Consider the following 17,456-nt stretch of genomic DNA (forward strand, 5'->3'; position numbering starts at 1 on the left):
ATGCCTTTTGACAAATAGAACTTTAATATTTTGATGAAGTCCAGTTTCTGATGTTTTCTTTTGTAATAGTGCTATTTTTTTTTAATTGTTGGGGATTCATTGAGGGTACAAAGAACCAGGTTACATTGATTACTTGTGTCAGATAAAGACCCTCCCATAATAGGGTTCTATCCCCAAAAGGTACACCACTCCCCGTGATCCCCCTACCTCCTCTATAGTGCTTTTATTGTCATAAAAATCTTTGCCTGTCCCAAGGTCACGAAGACAGTTTCCTAAATTTTCTTCTGGAAGCTTTATGGTTTTAGTTTTTACATTTTTACCTATGAACAGTCTTGTGTAGAATGTGAGGCAGATGTGGCTTTTTTCTCCTGTGTCCCTACCCCTACAAGTATCCACTTGCACCAGCATCGTTTGTTGAAAAAACTGTCTGTTTCAATTAAGGTCATGGTTGGGGTGGGGAAAGGGGAGAGTAGAGAGAGAAAGAAGGAGGGAGGGGTGGGGAAAGGAAACGAAAAACTGTCCTTTATGGAATTATTTTTGATACCATAGTTGAAAAATCAATTGCGTGTTGTCTGGACGGTATGCTGACCATCGATTGTTTACCCTACACCAGTACTACTATGACTCCTGCCTTGATCGCTCAGCTTAAACCAAGTCCTAAGTCTACCAACTTTATTTTTTTTTTTCATAATTGTTTTGACTTTTGTAGATCCTTGACTATTTCATGTAAATTTTTGAATTAACTATGCCAATTTCTACTTTGTTCCCCCCACCCTGCAATGAATCAAACTGGAAAACCTTGGTGCCTTTGGGATTTCAATCTAAAAATTAATTTGGGAAGAATTATCAAGTCAACAGTATCAAATTTTCCAATGCTATATCTCCATTTAAGAGGGTCTTCTTTTTTTTTTTTGAGACAGAGTCCCACCTACTGTGTTGCCCAGGCTACAGTCCCATGGCCTCAGCCTAGCTCATGGCAACCTCAAATGCCTGGGTTCAAGTGATCCTCCTGCTTCAGCCTCCTGAATAGTTAGGACTACAAGCACCTGCCACAACACCTGGCTAATTCTTCTATTTTTAGTAGAGATAGGGTTTCACTCTTCCTAAGGCTGGTATTGAACTCCAAGCTCAAGTGATCCTCCTCCCTCAGCCTTCCAGAGTGTGTTTCTTATAATTTTTAATGTAGAGGTCTTGTATATACTTTGTTAAATCTATCCCTCAGTATTTCATGTTGTAAAAAACTTCCCATATTTTTGTTGCCTCTACTACCTATGTGTATAGAAATACAGTAGATTTTCATATGTCAGCTTTGTAATCTTTGACCTTGCTCTAAACATGAACACATGTCATCTGTGAATGGGTACGGTTTTGACCTTTTTTCAAAGTCTTTGGGATGTTTTCCTCTTTTTTTCTTCCATGTTGAACTAGCTTAAGGTCTGTAGTACAGAGGTGACTGAAATAATAAGAATAAACATCCTTTCCTTGTTCCCAGTCTCAGGGAGAATGATTTTCAGTATAATACATCACTGTTAAGATATTAACAATAAGGTTTCTGGGAGAATATTTACCCGATTGACAAAGTTCTATTTCTAAGTTGCTGGGAATTTTTATCCTGAATGGGTGTTGAATTTTGTCATGTGTTTTCTACGTCTTTTCTCTTCTTATTCTATTATTATCACAAATTATGTAGTTTTCTGCAATAAAACAACCTAGTATTTGTGGAATAAATCCTACTTGGTCAGAGATTATACCTTTCTACTGAATTTTACTTGCTAACATTTTGTTAAAGATTTTTGAGTTTATGATCATAAGGAATATTGATCTGAAATTTCTTTTTCTCATACTAACCTTTTTAGGTTTTTTTTTGGTCAGGATTATGCTCATCTCATAAGGGGAGTTGTCCAGCGTTCCCTTTTCTGTTTTCTGAAAGAGCTTATATAAAATTGATCATATTTCTTCTTCTCCACTGAAGCCATCCCAGGCATCAGTTATTTTGTGTGTGTTTTGGCAGGGGTACAGGGTGGATTATTAGAAATTTAATTCTGTGATAGCTATAGGATGTGTTTCCTGTTCTAATCACACTTTTGCCACGTTTTGTTTTTCAAGGAAAAAATTAAAAGGTTAATGGTAAATGGTTAGTTTTTTTTTTTTTTTTTTAACTTTCAGGTAAAGTTAAAAGTTAAAAAGGTAATGAAAACCAAAGTGATTTTTAGTGAATGAGTTTAAGCTATAGAACATTTTGAAAATTGATCAGAGGATTCAACTATAAAACCTATTGCAAATATTTTTTCTTTTCTTTTCTTTTTTTTGAGACCGAGTCTAAGCTGTCTCCCTGGGTAGAGTGCAGTAGCATCACAGCTCACAGCAGCCTCAGACTCCTGGCCTTAAGCTATTCTCTTGTCTTAGCCTCCCAAGTAACTGGGACTACGGGTGCCCACCACAACACCTGGCTATTTTTGTTGTTGTTGCAGTTGCCTCGGTGTATGTGGCTGGCGCCCTACCCACTGAGCTGTGGGCACCTCCAATTGTAAATATTTTCAGATGAACTTGCCTATTTTGTCCTTTATCAAGATGTAGAATTTTTTGTTATATTTATCTTCATGTCAAATCGGCAGTAGAAACAAATAGTAACTGTTTAATGACATTTCATTATATGGTCTTAGGAATTACATTATTTCATCATCACCTAGAAATATGTATGTGACTTCAGTATTACTAAAATTAAGTTTTGATTATGATCTAATGGCCAAAGTTAAATTAGAATTTTAGAAGAGCTCTTAGAAGTTTCATGTAAGTGTTTGATTGACTTCAAACTAAAGTACTGATTAATTTTTTAAGTTAAAATAATACTTGCTTCATGATAGCCTGTATGTAATATCTTTGTTCACTCTTGCTATTTAGGCAGGATTTGCTGGACTACAGACTGCATCTCTTTGGGATGCCATTGCATGCTATTCTTTGCAGTTTACTATGAGACTTTTTTCTTTTTTTCATTTTTTTTTGCGCCTTGGTATTCACATTCCCAGCAAATTGCTGTAATAGGAGTAACTGAAACTATGTCAACTGTGATTTTAAAAGTTAAAATAAAATAAAATATGTTACTTAGAAAATCACTGGGAAATGATCTTGGTTTCTATGAATATGAAGAAAGAGGCTATGCCCCCAATTTTAATGTAAGCTTTCAAAAAAGAAAGTGGGGTGATTTTATATGTGACATGGGGAGAATTCTGTGGATGTTGGAAATTGTTAATAAATGAAATGGATTGTGAAGAATTCTTCTTGGGTGTTTAATTTCTAAAAATACGCTCACTGACTTGGCAATTAATTTAGCTGCTTTAATTACACTCCTGTGTAATTAGAAGGGTGATTTAGCATTTTCAATCCTAACTTCAATATTTTTGTTCTGTTTTCCTTTTCTTTAGGAGGAGCATATTATTTGATATCTAGAAGTCTAGGACCAGAGTTTGGTGGTGCAATTGGCCTGATCTTTGCTTTTGCAAATGCTGTCGCAGTTGCCATGTATGTGGTTGGATTTGCAGAGACTGTGGTGGAGTTGCTGAAGGTAAGCCACTTTCCTTTTAATCATTTGTACCATGGTACAGTGTGCTATAATGAAGATAATCATTCCTTAGATCTTCACTGAGGGCTTAGGTGCCACCATGTCAGAGGTTAGGAAAGCTGTGATGTGGAGTCCAAGAAACTGGTCTTTTAAGAAGTTTAGTGTGGGAGATAGATTATAATAAATGCCAGCAGTGGATAACTACAGACAGCTTTGGCCACATACATCATGGAGGAGCATTCCCTCAGGAATAGGGACTGCAGGGCAGTGTCAATGAATGGCTCTCCAGGGAAGGGAGCCTAGGCATTAGCAAGTAAACGGGAAGGGAGAGGTTGCAGGAGGGAATAGGGAAGAGAAACAAGGGCTTGAAAAGGGCAGGGTATTTCTGTATTCTTGGAATACAAAGTGGCAAGACATTTAAAGACTAGGCTAGAAGGGGTCTTATTTGTAGTTTGAGTTATATTTTGATTCGAATTGGGGGCCATGACATGATCAGATTTAGGGCTTAGAGAAGTATCTGACCATGGTATGAAAAATGGGTTGAGATCACAGGTGGAGATGGATACCATTTAAAAGGTTATAGTAGTGTCCTGGGAGAAGTGTTATATTAATTAATACAGTGACCAGTGAGGTTGGAGAGATGTTGGTGAATTTAAAAGATTTTTAAAAGATTTTTAAGAATTTAAATTTTTAATTTAAAAGATTTTTAAGAATTTAAAAGATTTTTAAAAAACAAGTGGACTTGATTAATGGTTATTGAGTGGACTTGATTAATGGTGTGCAGAAATTAGAGAAAGAAAAATGAGCATTTCAAGTTTATATCCAAATTTCTAACTTGCAGATTTATGTGGAAGATGACGTCATTCACTGTGAGATAGAGCACATAGGACAGTTCAGTTTTAGGTGTGTGAGTGTGAGAAACAGAGGTCTGTCCACACAGGTGGGCAGAAGGCAGTTGGTAATACTGCTTTGGAGTTCAGGAAACTTCTTGAAAAGTCATTGAATAATTAAAGAAGTTAGGGTGAGGACTGTGCCTGTAGCTCAGTGGGTAGGGTGCTGGCCCCATATACCGAGGCTGGCGGATTTGAACCCGGCCCCAGACAAACTGCAACAAGAGAAAATAGCCAGGCGTTGTGGTGGGCACCTGTAGTCCCAGCTACTCGGGAGGCTGAGGAAGAGAATTGCCTAAGCCCAGGAGTCAGAGGTTGCTTTGAGCTGTGACATCACGGCACTCTACCGTTGGCTACAGAGTGAGACTCAATCTCTAAAAAAAAAAAAAAAAATGTTAGGATAAAATAGGATTCCTCAATATTACTAAGTGAGAGGACCCTTGAGTGACACCTATAGTTCAAAGCAGGTTAGGCTGTAACTGTTCTACAGTAGTAGGTAGAACATTATGAAGGGTAAAATCTGTAAAGGACTGACGCCAAGATGGCACTGATCTTTACCTGTGTGGGCCAGAGGGACAGAGAAAAGGAAGGGCTATAATACGGTAAGCAAGCAGCATAATTATTTGAGTTCGTATTCTCTCTTTGTTTAATTTAGTGTGTGTGTTATCTTGAGTTGCCAAAGTAAAAGGTTTACTCTGAACTCTTATCTGTGTGATAAGGGTTTAGAAATGATTTTTGTTTTGTGGAAAGTTAAATGAGAGAAATTTAACCAAGTTTGAAAGAAATATTTAAAACTAGATGTAATATATAAATATTGAGCTACAGCTGTAGTATTCTTTTGAAGTCGTGGTCCATGAATATAAAAACAAACCAATAGATACGTATTTAAAGTACCACCATTTTTTTCTTCTGCAAGTAATTCTCTAGTATGATTATCCAAATGCCTTTGGGAATCAGATTAATTGAAAAGATGTCAAATTGAACTTACAAAAAGTGTAATTTCTTTGGCAAATTTAAGTATAAACTGTTTTATTAAATCAAATGGGATCCTTCAGGTTCAAATAAACTAAGAATGTGTTGGTTCAATATATTAGCACTTTCTGTGTCTTTGGTTGGCAAGAAGTGGATCTGGGGGGCTTTTGCTCTCGTTTTTTTGTATTGAGTTCATTTATCTGGAATTTAAGCAATTTATTTTCTCTCTTGTTGACTTTTATAAAGGATTTCTTTTAAAAGCATTGATTAAATTGTGGTAAATCTTGTATACGTTTTTCAGTTGTAATATACCTTCATTCTAAGTTATCAAAAATACAAATTATATTTTAGTTTCTTGTGCTTTTTATTACCTTATTTGAGGAGTGGTAGTAATTCACAAATAGCTATTTACCTAGTGATAACCTATATAGAAACTCTTTAATAAGTCATTGACATTAAATTACAAATAATTTTGCTTATAGAATGGGAACAGTGTGTGTTTTGAACATCAACATGAAAGTATGTTTCTTTCTTTTTCTCGTGTGATAGAAAAAATGATTAAAAGTATGAGTTTGCTAGTCACAATGAATGCAAAATAAATTTTTGCTGTATAACTTTAAAAAATCCTAACTAGCAATATACTACTAGTCATATTTTCTTATTTGCTTGTTAGCAGTTTCTTTTTATTTATTGGATCTATGGTAAGCGTAGCAGTATTAATTTAATCATATATTAGCTGTTACTGAATACTTAAATGATACTTCAGTAGTAAATAGTGATTCATTCCTTCAGGTCTTCCATTTATTTGTTAAGTAAGCAACTTCTACATGTAAGGTGCTATGATATTTCTAAACTAATTCAAAAAGAATTTAAGCGTTTGTGTAAAATGATTAATGATTACAATCATCTTTTCTAGGAACATTCCATTCTTATGATAGATGAGATCAATGATATCCGAATTATTGGAGCCATTACGGTGGTGATTCTTTTAGGTATCTCAGTAGCCGGAATGGAGTGGGAAGCAAAAGTAAGTCATGAGAGGCCTGTCTATAAATATTTAATACATGAACTTCCAGAGTTTATGTTTTAGGAACGAAAGTGCCGTAATATTTTCAGATTCTAGTTGCACCTAAATGGCCCTTGTCACAGAAGTTTGTGTCTAAGGTGATGTTCTGTGTGACAAGGTGAGGACTATTTAGAGATAACACTCAGCGTATGATCCAGTTAAACACACTGCTTTCTAAATTTTGAGTTTCCCACCTTCTTGCCCATCTCTCAATCTTGTTTTGAATAGATACGCTCAGGAAAATTTATAGTAGAACCTCTACAGTTGACCATCCTCCTACATTGAGCACCTCAAGTTGACCTGATTTTCACAGACCAGACATGCACCACATGTATGTATCAGCACAGTAGAGCTAGTTCCGTGTGTTGACCGATTTGTTACAGTCCCTTGGGTGGTCAACTTACAGAGATTCTACTATGTAATGTAGCCCAAATTAATATTTGGCTTCATTATTTTAAAGTTTAACTTAAACATGAAGCAGTTATATATTTTAGTCACATATATTGGTGTAAAATTAAATCATCTTTTTACACACTTAACAAATTGACTTTATTGAAAAGTATAGAATTCTTACTACCTGGGGCATGATTAGCATATAAGTGGTTCATGTTCCACAGATGACAGTTTTTCATGAGTATCTGCTAAGTTTTAGTGGAAGGTTGAGCGTGAAGAGGGGCCTGGCAGTCCTCACAGATAGCTCCTTCCTTCCAGACCCATTGCCACTTGCATTTCCCTCTTAGACACTGTCTTCTTCTTTCTGTACTTTTTCTTCTTCTTTTTCTCCAGCAATCCCACATTCAGCACCTTGTATAAAACTTGTGTTTGTGACAAATTTATTTCCCTGTGTCAAGACTGTAGTGCTAAAGTGATCTAGGTTATTTGTTTAAAGACATGTTCATTCTGGTGTAAGCCCCTTAATCTTGTTGCTGACTGGTAACAAAGGTACAGTCCTCTTGGACAGTATGTTAGGAATGAATGGCTGGATAGAGGATGATGTGAGCCTACAGCATTTGGAATTTATAGGGTTCAGTGTTTTATTTGATATACAGTGTGAAATGCTTACATTGAACTGATTAACACATCCATCACCTCGCTTACTTATTTGTTGTGGTAAGACAATTCCAAGTTATTTCTTTAAAGAAATATTGGTTCATTAAACAAAAATTTATTGATATTTGGTGTTTGGCACTATTTGAGGTACTGTGGAAACAGGTGAACAGAAATACTTTCCCTGATGCAAGTTATATTCTGGTAGAATTGGATCAAAGTATAGACACAAGATATTTGATTTTGATTTTTAATGTTTAAAATTTCAGGCTCAGATTGTTCTTTTGGTGATTCTTCTTTTTGCTATTGGTGATTTCGTCATAGGAACATTTATTCCATTGGAGAGTAAGAAGCCCAAAGGATTCTTTGGTTATAAATGTAAGTAAAGAAGATTGAATTCTTTTCTAGGGTACATATTACAGCATTCTATTATTAAATAAATTTAGTACATTTTAGATTTTTTTTTTTTTCCCAGTTTTTGGCTGGGGCTGGGTTTGAACCCGCCACCTCTGGCATGTGGGGCTGGCACCCTACTCCACTGAGCCACAGGCGCTGCCCCACATTTTAGATATTTTATAATCCAATTGAATATGGTCTGGTGATTCACAGTAATTTACAATTTAGTTTTACTTGTGCTGTGCACTGGAGTAAAAATCACTTATTCGTGTCTTGCATGTTTTATTGTTGGCAATAAAAGGTAATGGAGATGGGTGTTACTGAGAAAAGGTGTTTTTGTTCTCTATTCTGAGAATTTGTGACTTTTGTTCTAACATGCCTTTTTCATTCTTTTCGATGTAGTTAAGCACAACAGTTTAAAATTGCTTTACATTGTTAAAACAACTGCAAATATTCGTTTCTTGGTATAATTGCAGCTGAAATGTTTCTCCAACTTATATTAGTTGTATGAGAATTTACTTGTCATTTATTATCTTCTGAAGTTCCTATCTGTATCCCTCACCCACCATCATCTCCCTACCTGATTGAGCAACTCTGAATTACCTCTGCAAGGTAAAATGCAAGTTGAAAGGAATAGTTCAGCAATAGCATGAGAGAACCTTTTAACTTAATAGGTCTATGTGTGTTCACTTGACTAAAACCCCCCTTTTTTAAGCCCTAGAAAAAAGTCCTAGCTTCTGTTCTCTTGAATTGTTTTCCCCAGAACTACTCATTGATCTGTGAAAAGGTGTAGAGCAGGCGTCCTCAAACTTTTTAAACAGGGGGCCAATTCACTGTCCCTCAGACCGTTGGAGGGCTGGACTATAGTTTAAAAAAAAAACTATGAACAAATACCTATGCACACTGCACATATCTTATTTTGAAGTAAAAAACAAAAATGGGAACAAATACAATCCACTTCATGTGGCCCGCGGGCCGCAGTTTGAGGACGCCTGGTATAGAGTCTAACTCAGTGTTTTGCTCTTTCAGAAATTCTTACTGAAAAATAAAATCAGCTCAACTAAACTGTGGTACCTAGAGACCTACCCTGTTTTCCCGAAAATAAGACATCCTCCGAAAAAAAGACCTACTTAGAGGAAAGATAAGACGTCCCCTGAAAATAAGACCTATCGCATCTTTGGGAGCACACCTTAAATAAGACACTGTCTTATTTTCGGGGAAACAGGGTAGTTGATTTCATTCTGGTGTAAGCCCCTTAATCTTATTGCTGACTGGTAACAGCGTACAGTCCTTGCACAGAATGTTTGGAAGCCCTGGTTTGACCTCTGTCTGAAATTGACTTAGTTGGCTTGGCAGTTTTCTATACAGATTATTTCAGGTTTCTTACCTTAACCTAGGACACCCACTTGGTATTGTGCGTACTGGTCCTGGGTTTATTTTGTGATTTCTGTTCTGATTACAAGTGCATATGCCTACTTATAAAATGGGCTTTAAATTGCCGATTTCCTGGATTGGGGAAGAGGTGTGTGCTGGCCATGCCAGAAGTGGAAGTTAGTAGTGTCAATTAAATAATTTTCTATATTTTCAGCTCTCACGGGTATATTTGTGACATTTCTAGTTATGAATGATTTTTTCACTTTAATTTTTTTGTATTGTGCATTTCTTTAACATTTGTTTTGTCACTTTTATTCCTAAAAGAAAATAGTAGATAATTACGTCTAAAAATATTCTCAATAATTATACAGTTTCTGCTTATGACTTTATTTAAAAATACCTGTAAATATCTGCTAAGCTACCTTTTTAACTTTCTTTTTGTTTTCAGATCTCTGGAAACTTATGAAAGTTATGTAGTTATTTAGTGTAGTGATAGTTTATATTGTGTTCAGGTAACACTGGGCTATCCCAGTGTGAGGTTAATCTACGTGTTCTTTGGAATGTAGCTTATGGTTTGGTTCTTGATTTTGCCTGGCTCGCCTCTTAACTCATGCTAAGGTAGGGGCAGCAGTAAACAGATTATGTTCTTTAATTCAAATGGCTGCTTAATAGTGGTATTCCTTTTTTCCTTTTTCTTTTTGATGTGAGAAGTTTCTCTTCCATTAAAGACCAGTGCCTCCAATGTGTTCTGGATCTCAATTCTTTTACTGTCTCAAAAGCATTCGTCTTTTGGTAATACTATTTGGTTCCTGCATCAAAAATAAGCCACATCTACAGCAAACTTGGAAAAATAATATAATTGGTTGAAATTTTCATTATTGTTGAAATGTGGCTAAAATTAGGGTATGTTAGCCTAATTATCAGACAGCCTCAAAAACCAAACAGGCAACGTAGAAAGCAGTGGACCAAAATGTATGTGGAAAGTAATGTAAGCTGAAAGTTCTTTTGGGGAAAAAAGCCTCCTTATTAATATGATAGTTCTTTTGTTACCTTCCCTTGTTATTTTGACCTTTGAGATTGATTTACAATTGCACTGTAGTAACAATCAAGTCAGAGGCTCTTGAAACATATGACCCAGATTGGATCATCATTTTGATTGTAAGCCATTCCTAGAAGAAAAGAGGAATACCAATACTTGATTTAGGAAATATGCAAGAATTTACCTATTACTTCAGCCAGAATAAGGTTGGGAGTTATATATATTCCAATTACTATTGACTTGAATTGTTAAAGTCTAATTTGTGATCTGTTAATTGCCAAAAATATTTTCTTTTCTGCAGCTGAAATATTTAATGAGAACTTCGGACCAGATTTTCGAGAGGAAGAGACTTTCTTTTCTGTATTTGCCATCTTTTTTCCTGCTGCAACTGGTATTCTGGCCGGAGCAAATATCTCAGGTGATCTTGCAGTAAGTATTATGAAGTATTCGATCAGTTATATGTAAAAAAAAAAAAAAAAAAAGTAGTATGTATATATTTATTTTTAAAGATAGACTTTAAAAAATCTTTTTGTCTTCTAGGATCCTCAGTCAGCCATACCCAAAGGAACACTCTTAGCCATTTTAATTACCACGTTGGTTTACGTAGGAATTGCAGTATCTGTAGGTAAATAGCCTTATATTTCTTTATGTGTTTCAGAAATTTCATGATGTACATACTATAAATATTTCATGGCATTTGCTAACTTTTAAATTCAGAAAATATTTCACTAAAAAGGCATAAAGTTGCTTATTCTAATTCAAACAGTTTTAAGAAAACTAGTAGTGATTTGTAGATATTCTCAAACCACAAAATGCATTATTATTTCTCCAGGATTTTTATTAATTGTAAATTATATGATTATAAATTATAAAATTATATAATTTTTATTAATTAGTAAATTAGAAAATTACAGAAAATTCTTTCTAAAGTAAATTTCACTGAAATATATAGAAAACATTCATATGTAGAAGCAAATGAATTTTACTTTCTAATCTACAAATTTCTGAGTATGTTTGTTTATGGTGATTGTATTTTTATATAATTTTATTATGTGAAAATTGTTTCAAGGTCATCAAGCAATGCTTGCTATATTTTTACTATAAAAACATTGATTTTGAAGAACAAACCATACTAAGTTGAATGAAAAGATTGGCTAACATCTTCCTATATAAAATAAAAATAGTTTTAAAACTATTTTATTACATGCATGGACTCATAGCGTTTTAGAACTTCGAAAGACTTAGGTGCTCAGCCGATTTCTAAATCCCCTTTTATAAATGAAGGAATTGAAGCCCAGAGGTTTTACTACCAAACATAATGACACTTGTTTTAAGGAATTATTTTCATGGCAAAGAGAGCTTTTTGGTTTTTTAAATTAAGTCTTTAAAGCAGCATTTCTCAACCTGTGGGTTGCGACCCGTAGGAACTGTATTAAAGGGTTGTGGCATTAGGAAGGTTGAGAACCACTGCTTTAAAGGCTATTTATAGTGTAGGCTCTTTAAATTACCTGGAAAATTCTAGTTCAAGAAACTACTCTAAATTTATTTACAATTATTACTCTTAATTCTCATGCAACTTGCATGCAGTGTCTGGAGTTTTTTTACACTTTCATAAAACTGTATATTTACAAAATACTTTATTAAAATGTACGTATTGTTTTAAACAATAGCTAAGCTCTAAAAGCCAAGTTTTGCTGTTAAATTTCTGAAGCATAATACAAAAGTAAATTTGTTTTAGGTTGATACTAATTTAAATCATCGTAAACTGCATAATGAAATTTCCATTGTGTTTCTCTAAGAAATTTCATTTTTGCCGTGTATTTGCTAGGAAGTAATGACGGACCTATATTTATAAACTCTGCTACTATTTCCTTAAATGTAATTTTGAAATTATACTACATGAGAGTTAGAAATGCTAAAAAATATCATGGTGGGCTACATTGGCATTTGAAGAGGAATTTGAGTTTTATTTATTTCTACATCTGTAAACACACACGTATCCTTAGCAAAAGCAATGTGTTCCACTAACATTTCCAGTGTGCTTGGGTACGTTATGTGTGAAGTAGCTAAAGAAATTTGGTCTTAAAGAATGATAAAACCGTTTATGGTTTAACTTACAATTTGTTACAACAGCTACATACTTTCTATTTTTCCTTTACCCTCTAAAACTGCTGGCCCTCACACTCATCTTGCTCCCTGACATGAGCCCGTGGGGGAGCAGCTCCTTTCTGCCGTTCAGTAGGCCAGTAAACATAGCTCTTACGCCAGTTGTTTAACTAGTTCAAAGCAATTGACCCCACCCCCGACCCCCAAATGCAGGTATGAAAACATCAGGACATGAAGCAATGAAAGCACAGTGGCCTCCGGCCTAGTGGGAGGCTTGAGCCCTGTCCTCTGGCCCTGCAGTAGCTGAAGGGAAACGTGGTTTTGCAGACACTGCTCTGAAAGGCAGATGAAGAAATTGAATAAGGAAGAACTACATGTAGTCTATGTAGTCATTAAAATGTTCTCCCTTTCAAACTTGGTTTTCTGTTCATTCAGGCTTTTTTCTATAATGCCTAGAATCTTTCTTCACCTGACATGTGATGAAATAATACTCTTAAAGCGTTTCAGAAAATAAAAATTTACAAAGTGTAAGGACTGGTAATTACTGTCAGTTGTACATTATGTGTTACACATATAACATACAATGAAGTGGTTATTCAAGTAATTTTTTTTTTTTTTTTTGAGTCAGAGTCTCACTTGGTCATCCTTGATAGAGTGCTGTGGCGTCTTAGCTCACAGCAACCTCAAACTTTTGGTTTCAAGTGATTCTCTTGCCTCAGCCTCCCAGGTAGCTGGGGCTACAGCCGCCCGCCACAATGCCTGGGTACTTTTTTTAGAGACAGGGTCTCGCTCTTGCTCAGGTTCTTTCTCAAACGTGTGAGCTCAGGGAATCCACCTGCGTCAGCATCCCAAGTGCTGGGATTACAGGCGTGAGTCACCACATCCAGCCAATTCAAGTAATTTTTAAAATACTGTATTGTAGAAATTTTTGATTTTATCCAAAAGTAGGGCATTTTCTAATTAGTATAATATCCATCTTTTAAAAAGTTAGCAAAAATATTAAAAGTACATGGATAATCTTTTCATCTATACATAGTCACTGTGCCCCATGGATTATTTTTAAGAAAATTGCTCAGATACCATATATTTTCTTATTGTCAGGGTAATCATGTTAGAGACAGAGGCTTAATTACAATTCATTACTATTAAAGTTGTTTTCTCTCAGAGAAGACCAGTGATACGTGAAGTGTGATTTTTGGCCCTGTTTCTTATAGAAAATATTTGGAGTATAGGAAAATGTTACTGTCATTATTTAATACAGTATTTTCATATTTACAGACATTTTAACCAAATGGACTAGGAGATAGATTTGCTGATATACCCTTTTCCACAGTATATTTACAAGGTTTTTAAGAGAATCTGAATAAATACTATTCTTTATGAAAGGTTCAGTTTCACTTTGTAAATATTAAGGACCGTGATTCCAAATTTAAAGCCGTCTTAACTATAAATGCAGTGTATCCTCTTATAAATGAGTATATATGTAGTCAGTACTTGGATTTCTTTATGAATATGTGTAATTCTGAAATGAATATAGATATTAGCTCTATTATTCTCATTGTCACTTGTGCTTTAGGTTCTTGTGTTGTTCGGGATGCCACAGGGAACGTTAACGACACTATTGTAACAGAGCTAACGAACTGCACTTCTGCAGCCTGCAGATTAAACTTTGACTTTTCATTTTGTGAAAGCAATCCTTGTTCCTACGGCCTAATGAACAACTTCCAGGTGAGCAGTGAATTTATTTTATACAGATATACTATATTTATCTGGGGGTAAGGTAGGAATCAGATCTGACTATTCAGAATACAGCCATAACTTGTAAGTTTGGCATCTTTCTAAAAGAGGACGTTGTTACTTTATACGTCCCCAAAACGTGGATCACTAATTGGGCAAACAAAAGACTAGAAAAGGATAAAATCTGAGGCTGTTCAAGAAGAGCAAAGGGCCCCTGAGCATACCACTTTTATAATAGAGTATAATATATAGCATGTGTGTGTATGTAGTTTGTAAGTATGTTGTTTGGAAAGGAAGGAAGCATCTCTCACGGTCATGTTTGTGTGACTCATTTCTGGCCTCTGTTCTATTCCATTGATCTTCATGTCTGTCCCTCCAGCAATACCAAACATTCTCATTGACTGTAGTTGTATAATAAGTGTTGAGGTCAAAAAATTTTAATTTCTCCCACTTTATCCTTTCACGAAATTGTTTAGTTTTTTTTTTTTTCTTTCCATATAAAATTTTAAAATATTTTTGTCTTTAAAAAGGCTTGTTGGGATTTGGTAGGGATTGCATAAAACTTGTGTATCAATTTGGACAGAAGTGACATGTTCACTATGATAAATTTCCAAGTCTGTGAACATAGTATGTCTCTCCATTTACTAATATCTTCTTGGATTTTGTTGTTGTTGTTGTTGTTAACATCTTGTAGTTCAGCATATGAATCTAGTACATATTTTACTACATTTATACCTGAGTATTTCCTTTTTATTTTGAGCAATTTAAATCTATACTAACTGGAATTAGTTCAGTTTTCTAATTAGGGTTGTCTTTGTAATTGTTTTATAAATAATCCTTTAAAAAAGTATTGATCAACATCAATAGTCGTGTTATTTAGTTAGATATGGCCCATAAAAAGTCATGCAGTACAAAACCACCATTTAACAACAGAATTTAATTCTGAATGGATGTTTGAAAGTTAATGAGCTTTTGAAACATGGACTGTGTAAAGGTTAGCATTGCTTTTTAAGTCCTTGGAGACAATCAGTGTATCTACTTTTGTTACCTCTATTAAGATACTAAAAATGAAGTCGTAGTTCGTGAAATTTATGGCATTTCAGAAACTGAGAAAAGATTATATAAGAGGAAAAGAATTACAGAAATTAATTTGGATGACAATTTTCAGAGTTAAGTCCTAGCGTGGCAGGAAGAAGAACACAAAGGTGTAGATCCAGAAGATTAAAACAAAATATTCTGATAAAATTATAAAGCATATGGTTCTTAGTCCAAATAAAAAATAAAAAATTTGGTTCCCCATATTTTTTCACTATTATGTAAATATAATAGAATAATTGAGAATTTATTTAGAACTCATTACTTTATGTAGAATATATAAATTTTACAATAAAATTCTATAACTGAAATTATAACATTATTTTCTATTGTATAGTTTCAAGCAATTCACTGCACTTTCAATGGTAACAAATATTGAACCCAATTTTGTAATAGAAGTTTGTTTTGTAGTCACAAGACTAGGAAAAATTGTAGGAATGAAAGAAAGTATTCATGTCCAGCTAATGATTGAGGCCAATTCTGACATTGATATTGTGTATGAAAGGCACAAACATCGGTCTCTGCCCAGTGACTGAAGATGCCAGTCAGTTTTTTGTGTTGCTTAAAACACAAAAGTTTGCTGTCTATTTTTATCAAGTCTAGTTATAAATTCTTTCAAGCAAAGAAGAATCTGGTATAAGTAAAGCTGCTTTCTAATTTAAGTAATAAATTGTTAACAAATATTTTATAAAGCAATACAAAATGGGGAAAAATTCTGTAAAAAATATAAATACCTGGTCATTTGGAATATGAGAATGGTGAATAGACCAAAACTAAGGAGTAAGTTGGAATCTCGTATCTGTACAAGCCACACTTTATGATGCTTTTTTACGTATAATTGGCTTTTCCTGGTTCAGTGAATACAGTGATTCAGGCTATCTTGTCAGTCTTAAATTTTTAATTTTACATGTAGTCTTACATGTCTTAACTGTATTTCTCCATTGAAATGTCTTCTGAACTCTTGACTCAACCATTGCCAAGTAAACAGAACGTGAACGCTGGTTGTATCAGTCAGAACCCTCACGCCTTCTGCCCTGTTGGGTTCTGCTTAGCCTGGACTCCAGGCGTGGCATGCGTTTGTCCACGCACACGTGCTTACCTTGTTCTCTTCCTTGATTGGTGCTTCATTCTGCTTGGGATACACCTGCTTTTTATTTTGACATCCAAATTTGCCTGCCTTCATGTAGACCAGTTCCATCAAGATTTTCTTGAATTCCAAATCATTTTAACACATATCTAGACACATACAAAATTTTACCATTTGTTTTATTTACTTGTTGTCTTTTACCTTTTTATCGTCTTTTCCCCCGTATTACCAACAAGACCATCTTTTTTTTTTTGAAACAGAATCTTTCTTACTATGTCGCCCTTGGTAGAGTACTGTCTACTCACAGCAATCTCCAACTCTTGGGCTTAAGCGATTCTCCTGTCTCACCCTCCCGAGTAGCTGGGACTGCAGGCACCCGCCACAATGCCCGGCTATTTTTCTGTTGCAGTTGTTGTTGTTGCTTAGCTGGCCCGGGCTGGGTTAGAAACCACCAGCCTCGGTGTATGTGGCTGCTGCTGTAACCACTGTGCTACAGGCGCTGAGCCAAGACCATCTTTCTTTTAAAATCTGCATTTCCCCTGTGTATTGTGGACAACACTAATATTACCATTATTTACATTTGATATCTTTATCCTTGCTGCTCATGTTCTGCCATTAAATGTTGGGAAATGCAGAGATTGAGTAAATATTTAACTGGAAAATAGGACACTTAACAAATCTAAAGAAAAAATTTCCAGATGCTAAGCATGGAGCGTTTTATCTCATTTCGGAACTGATTGAAGAAAGGAAACTATAATTATTTCCCCGCTGTTGAAAGGGTTGAAAGGCTGTAATTACATGTAATGCTGATGGTGTCAGTTTCGTTTTAATCAAACATCAGGGTAGTTTGCATTTCATTCCCTGTTCTCCGCTTTTTTTCTTTGTGTCCTATCTTTGCATTTACTTTGACTTTGAAATTATTACAGAAAGATGCAAATTTTTATATGATCTTGTAAGTATATATAGCAGAAATTGGATATATTCATTTTTATCTCAGCTCACCTTACCTGTCCTTTACAGGCACTATCTCTAAAGAAAGGGTCACTGATGCTAAATAACCTAGCATTATTCACTGTGAAAAAATAGTG

The 17,456-nt window shown here is 34.9% G+C and overlaps 1 protein-coding gene across 2 annotated transcripts in view; it reads left to right on the top strand.

Moving 5' to 3' along the window:
- The window catches only part of SLC12A2 (solute carrier family 12 member 2), a 104,824-nt gene that overhangs the window by 30,731 nt on the left and 56,637 nt on the right, over positions 1–17,456 (top strand). For both annotated transcript variants that reach the window (XM_053566960.1, XM_053566961.1), the window contains exons 5-10: positions 3,423–3,562; positions 6,338–6,448; positions 7,804–7,912; positions 10,645–10,772; positions 10,884–10,968; positions 14,026–14,177. In XM_053566960.1, coding sequence (XP_053422935.1) covers positions 3,423–3,562; positions 6,338–6,448; positions 7,804–7,912; positions 10,645–10,772; positions 10,884–10,968; positions 14,026–14,177 — 725 coding nt within the window. The remainder of the gene's footprint in view (positions 1–3,422; positions 3,563–6,337; positions 6,449–7,803; positions 7,913–10,644; positions 10,773–10,883; positions 10,969–14,025; positions 14,178–17,456) is intronic.

Source organism: Nycticebus coucang, chromosome 17, assembly GCF_027406575.1.
Source record: "Nycticebus coucang isolate mNycCou1 chromosome 17, mNycCou1.pri, whole genome shotgun sequence".
Classification (NCBI taxonomy): Eukaryota; Metazoa; Chordata; class Mammalia; order Primates; family Lorisidae; genus Nycticebus; species Nycticebus coucang.